Source organism: Dendrobates tinctorius, unplaced genomic scaffold, assembly GCF_039654945.1.
Source record: "Dendrobates tinctorius isolate UK_male_01 unplaced genomic scaffold, ASM3965494v1 ptg000395l, whole genome shotgun sequence".
NCBI classification, from domain to species: domain Eukaryota; kingdom Metazoa; phylum Chordata; class Amphibia; order Anura; family Dendrobatidae; genus Dendrobates; species Dendrobates tinctorius.
The window spans coordinates 1,960,864-1,967,499 of NW_027362061.1; the positions used below are offsets into that span (position 1 = coordinate 1,960,864).

Consider the following 6,636-nt stretch of genomic DNA (forward strand, 5'->3'; position numbering starts at 1 on the left):
TCTCACTGACAGGAGATCTGAGGAGAAACAGCGTTTTTATGATGCAGATTGCCCAGAAAAGTTTGCTGCTACAACAAACTCCTAGTGATTTGTCTCGTTGGCTGGTGTGATGCTGACGTCATAAGGACCTGAACCAACCAGGTCTCAATGAGGTCGAGGGTCACAGGATGCGTTGTGCGCCAGAATCCCCTCGTTATAAGGTACATGGGGGGCCCGATGAGCACAAAACCGCCGACCGTAGATAAACGTCAGTGCTGCACAAAGCCCTGCTAGCGCCGACATTTGTCTACTATTGGTGGTCACAAAGCAGTTAAGTTAAGGGTGCCATCATTTCTGTCCAGGCCTAATACATGAGGTTTTTTTTTTAAAAAGTACTGTGGAAGCATGGCTGAAAAGCAATGTCTGACTTTCATTTGCTTCAAGTTATTTCTGTGACCATTGTGGGTTTTTCTGTCAGTAAACGAGGGGTACCAACATTGACCACGTGTGTAGGAGGAGTGAATATTGTGACTCCACAGCCACTTTCCGGAAATTAACACACAGTGGATGTTGGAGAGTGAAAATTACACATTTGCCATTTTCTTACCCAGCACATAGTGCCCAGATTGTGCTCCAGGAGACACACACCGCAAATTAAGTGGATTCTTCTTACTATAATATTGCTAAATACAGGGATCCTAAATGTTGTTTGCGCACACTGCAAGACTCCGAAGTGAGAGCGGATTTTGCTGGATTGGTTTATAGAAACTCTGTTGCTTTTCAGCAGCCTTTGAGCCACTAATAGTGTGGGAACCTCTGTTTTTCCATTGACAGATGATGGACCTGAGTGGGGACTTGTTTTTTGTGAGATGAGAATTGGTATTATTTTCACCTACATAACATTGATTGGTTTCTAGTTATTTGATATTTGGGAGGCAGAATGAACAAACAGTTGAACACCGCACACTACTGGTTCATCCAACAAGGTTTTCTATTAGACTGTGAACTGTCATTGTCTTGGTAAATAATTAAAGGTTTTTTACATAGCTTGCCATTTTTATTGACAGTTTAAGTAGAAATGTTCAAAAATATAAAACTCAAGGATATTTTTTTAAAAAATAATTGTTTTTATCTTAGCAGATGACTGTACCAGGAGATCAGAGGGACAGCTGACATCTTCAACTTTTAAATCTGATGATCTTGAGATTCTACAAGATACAACTGAAGTGATTGCTATTACTCCAGATATATCATCATCCATTCACAGCAAAGATCTGTCATCTGATCCTATGAAACAGGTCCCATCTCCTGATTCATTACTGACTACTAAGGAAAATCAAAGTCACAAAAGAGGCAATAAAAAACAAACTGCACCTTTAGCAAAGAAGTCATTTTCCTGTTCAGAATGTGGGAAATGTTTTGCACATAAATCACTGCTTGTTACTCACCTTAGAACTCACACAGGAGAGAAGCCTTTTTCCTGTTCAGAATGTGGAAAATGTTTTAACCAGAAAGGGAATCTTGATGACCACCAGAGAACTCACACAGGGGAGAAGCCTTTTTCATGTTCAGAATGTGGGAAACGTTTTAACCGGAAATCAGATTTGGTTAATCACCATAGAACTCACACAGGGGAGAAGCCTTTTTCCTGTTCAGAATGTGGAAAATGTTTTAACCATAAAGGGAATCTTGTTATACACCAAAGAACTCACACAGGGGAGAAGCCTTTTTCATGTTCAGAATGTAGGAAATGTTTTGCACGTAAATCACATTTTGTTAGCCACCAGAGAATTCACACAGGGGAGAAGTCATATTCATGTTCAGAATGTGGGAAATGTTCTAAACGGAAAGCTCTTGTAAGGCTAGTTTCACACTAGCGTTATTCATAGTTGCTATGCTAAAGATAGGGTGCGCATAACGCATGAAGCCCTCTGCGCTCGGAGGAGGCGATGACAGGAAGGGGCGGGCAGGGAGCCGGCAGGGGGCGTGGCTTAGCGGCGCCGTCGTTTAAACGCTAGTGTGAAACTAGCCTTAGACATCAGAGCAGTCACACAGAGTAGAAACCTTTTTCATTTTCTTAATGTGGGAAATATTTTACTTGGAAATCAACTGTTAATAAACATCAGAGACGTCACATAGGGGAGAAGACTTTTTTTGTTCATAGTGTTGAAATAGTTTTAACGGAAATTGGATCTTCTTAAATGGGTTGTCTCTTGTCATTCCTCATGTTTGCTGACAAATGGATAAAACTAAACTTTATTCCAAATCTAAAATTGTACCCATAATTTACCCCCTGCAGGTTAGTCAGTAACATAGTAACATAGCTATTAAGGTTGAAGGAAGACTTTAAGTCCATTTAGTACAACCCATATCCTAACCTAGCATGTGTGTGGGGATCAAGCAGAGAGTAGAATGTGTGGGGGGTCAGGCAGAGAGTAGAGTGTATGTGCAGATCAGGAAGGGAGTGTGTGGGGATCAGGCAGGAGGTGTCTGAGGTCTGGTTTTTAATTTTTTCCTAATTTTTTTTTCCTGACTTTTTGGAGCTGAAACTAAAGTTTTTGAATTTTTCGTTCAATTTTTTTCTTCAAAAACTCCTTGAAATACTCATCTTAAAGAAGTGGTGAAATCTTGCTCTTATTCTTCATGGCAGATTTCCATAAATTAGTAATACTAGAAGGGCGTCTGCGTATGATTTGGGAGAAAGTTTATAAAAAATAAAGAGACATGTAAAATAAAGCATCTTGATCTCTGCTTGTTGGTGTGAACAGCTCAGATGCAGCCCTATGGTAACAGACTACAACAAACCTGTGTAGTCAGAGTCTTCAGGCCACATTGGTTGAGAAATTACAACTTCCAGAATTCTTTAGATGCGTGGGCTGAGCAATTCATTACATAGTGGAATGTGTTGATAACAGTAAAACATAATGATCAATGTAAATTACAATATCCCACAGAGAGCTGGATTTGGAATGATGCTCAAAATCAAGGAGAAAAATCTAATTACAGGCTGGTCCAACTTCAGTGGAAAGTCCTCTAGAAAAAGAAATGATGCTCAGGAATGTGTGTGGCCTCCATCTGCCTGTATGACCTCCCTACAATGCCTGGGCATTCTCCTGATGAGGCGAATGTTCTCAGGGATCTCATCCCAGACCAGGATTAATGTATCAGTCAACTCCTGGACAATCTGTGGTGCAATGTGGTGGATGGAATGAAATATAAAGTCCCAGATATGCTTGATTGGATTCAGGTCTGGGGAATGTGCATGTCAGTCAATAGCATCAGTGCCTTCATCATGCAGGAACTGATGACATTTCAGCCACATGAGGCCTAGCATTGTCATGCAGCAGAAGGAACTCCGGACCCACTGCACGGACCCATGGTCTCACAATGGGTCTGAGGGTCTCATCCCGGTACTTAATGGCCGTCGGAGTACCTCTGGCTAGCACATGAAGGGATGTGTGGCCCTCCAAAATAATGCCTTCCCATATCATTACTGACCCACTGCCAAACCGGTCATGCTGGAGGATGTTGCAGGCAGCAGAACTTTCTCCACGGTGTCTCCAGACTCTCACGTCTGTAACATGCTCAATGTGAACCTGCTCTCATTCATGAAGAGCACAAGGCACCAATGTTGAATCTGCCATTCTTGGTGTTCTCTGGCAAATGCCAATCACCGTGCACAGTGTTGGGCTGTAAGCACAACACCCACTTGTGGATCCTTATGGAGTCTGTTTCTGACAGTCTGAGCTAATTATGCAAATTGTCTCATCAGAGAGGAAGAGGATTAGAACTCTAGTGCCACCTATTGGAAGTAGCAATCCTAAAAGTCAATGTCGACCCTTTAACGAGCCTTGTTACATGACTTAGGATAAAAGCCAAGCCAGACAGTCTGAGCAGTCACATGGATGTTAGTGGACTGCTGGAGGTCATTTTGCAGGTCTCTGGCAGTGCTCCTCATATTCCTCCTTGCACAAAGGAGGAGGTAGCAGTCCTGCTGCTGGATTGTGGCCCTCCTACGGCCCCTCCACGTCTCCTAGTGTACTGGCCTGCTTCCTGGTATCTGCTCCATGCTCTGGACACTGCTGACAAACACAACTACTTTTCTCGCCACAGCTCGCACTGATGTGCCATCCTGGAAGAGCTGCACTACCTGAGCAACTTCTGTGGGTTGTAGACACTGCCTCATGCTACTGTACACGCTCTAGAGATGACAGCAATGACAAAACGCAAAAGTGACCAAAAAAACAGCCAAGAAGGATGAGATCAGAGAAATGGTGTGTTGTCACCCCCTACAGAATCCTCCTTTATAGGGTTGTCATGCTAATTGCCGATCATTTCTACCTGTTGTCTGTTCCATTTGCACAACAGCAGGAGGAACTGATTCACAATCAGTGTTGTATCATAACGGGACAGGTTATCTTACAGAAGTGATTGACTTTGAGCTACATCGTGTTGTTTAAGTGTTCCCTTTATTTTTTTTGCGCAATATATTATAATATCTACTTAATAAACAGTGCCCTCATAGATATCCTATATCATAAGGTATCCTTCCAATATCACATTCATTTGTTTGTCATAAATTACATTTATGTATATTCTGATTAGTGATGAGCGAATGTGCTTGCTACTACTCGTTACTCGCCCGAGTATCACTGTACGCGGCGAGCACAGTGCATTTCCGGGATTACTCGGTGGGAAATGCTCCACCCAGCATCACCATGCAGCGATTTTCTGCCAGGCACTGTAACGCCGCAGCCATCTTTGTTGTGGTCGTGCAGTTACTGGCTGGCCGCACAGCATCATCAAGGGTATAAGAGACTGGAAGCCGCCCTGATCGGTGCATTCAACTCTGGATTGAGATAGTGTAGCTCTGCTGCAGAGATAGGGTCAGATTTGGGGAATTATTAGTCAGTGTGGGGTCTACCATCCTAAATACTCACATCCAGCTAGACCAACAGTCCTTCTAAGGACTAATTCCGGAGTATACAGGTTGCAGTGTTAGGTAGGCAGGGGAGCGTACGTCGCTCTATACATATCAGTGCAAGGCCGGCAAGCACTCTATGTGTGTATATACATATCATTTGCATACAAATTCAGGCCTTCATTCCACTGTATTTGCTGCCAGTTACTCTAGTTCTCTACACTATTTTGGGGTAAAAAAAAATACAGGCCACATTGAATAATCTGGTATCGCTGGCAGACGTCTGATGTATTTGTGGCCTACAAATTGTGGCAATTCAGGCCTATATTCCACTGTATTTTCTGTCAGATACCCTAGTTCTCTACACTATTTTAGGGTAAAAATACAGGCCACATATTGAACAGTGTGATATCTCGGTAAAAATACTTCTCTTTCAAGTTATTATGGCTGCTTCATGACTGTCTTAAATGCTCCAACTACTACACCATCATCTTTTGCCTAGAGGCATTCACTGCGCAGATAGAAAGTCTGAGGAGCAGAGGGTTAACGCTTGGATGGTATTGTACTCTGTCTCTGGATTACGAAGGCAAAATCTTCTAGATTAAATCATGACTGAAAGAGCCAGAGCAAGATCACATGGAAGAGCAGGACTCGCAACTACTGAAGTGTGCTGTTCCTGGGCCGCATTCTGAAAATCCATCACCTACTAATACTGAACTGGTTGGACGATGATGTAAAAAAGGAGCCCCTGTACTTTCTATAACGGAGATTTTGACATTTCGGCTGCATTTCAAGAGGTGTCAATTGGAGAGCGTGGTGGTCATAGATGTGACTTCTATACCACCACCTGAGCTGCCGCCTCTCCACCACCTGAGGCGCCGCACCCTCGACCTTCTGTCTCTTCCCTATTATCCCGTAGAATGTTAGTCCACAAGGACAAGGTCCTCTATCCTCTGTACCAGTCTGTCATTGTAAATTTGTTTACTGTAAACGATATCTATTACTTTGTATGTAACCCCTTTTCATGTACAGAAACATGGAATTAATGGCGCTATATAAATAAATAATTATAATAATACTATATGGGTGTTTCCACTAGACAAACCATCCAACATGTTATTGAATAAAAATCGTTTTTCTGACAACTGTTCAGCTGTGCACAAACTGTCAAATTGGTAGCTAGATCCCAGTGGGTCTTGGCACAGTGTCATGTTGACTACAGTCCACAGATGTTATCTAGATCACTAATCTCACCTCTACTTTACCAGCATGATGAATTAATAGGAAAAGCACATGGTATTGATGGTGCTGTTGTTTTCTTGCCAAAGAAACTCAATAAGATCAATGAGGTGGTTAGCCGCACACGGAATGGAGAAATAGTAAAGATGACAATTCGTTTCACATTTGAGTTAAAACACACCACCAACTTGCCTTCACTTTTACATTATATTCTGAAGCCTTTAAGAAAAAGATGAATATATTGTGAAGCAGTGAAGCAAATAGGTATGAATAATTATTATCACCCAAATGATGTTACATATGTCAGAACATACCCAACCTATCAATGGGGAAATGATTTACCACCGAAATTTTGAAGCATGAGACTAGTGTCATCTTGTGTATTGATATGAGCCACAAAGTCCCTCAAAGTGAAAGTGTTCTGGATGTAATGTACAATTTTCTCTTTAAAATTGGAAGAACATGCCTTCTCTGAGTTTTGCATTAAAGAACTGATT

At 42.1% G+C, this 6,636-nt stretch overlaps 1 protein-coding gene across 3 annotated transcripts in view; it reads left to right on the forward strand.

Moving 5' to 3' along the window:
- Positions 1 to 2,715, forward strand: part of LOC141076206 (gastrula zinc finger protein XlCGF66.1-like) — a 50,329-nt gene extending 47,614 nt beyond the window's left edge. For 2 of the 3 annotated variants that reach the window (XM_073563560.1, XM_073563562.1), the window contains one exon: positions 1,117 to 2,715. In XM_073563560.1, coding sequence (XP_073419661.1) covers positions 1,117 to 1,856 — 740 coding nt within the window. In that variant the 3' untranslated portion in view covers positions 1,857 to 2,715. The remainder of the gene's footprint in view (positions 1 to 1,116) is intronic. The other variant, XM_073563561.1, reaches the window with a different exon arrangement.
- Positions 2,716 to 6,636: the final 3,921 nt, after the last annotated feature.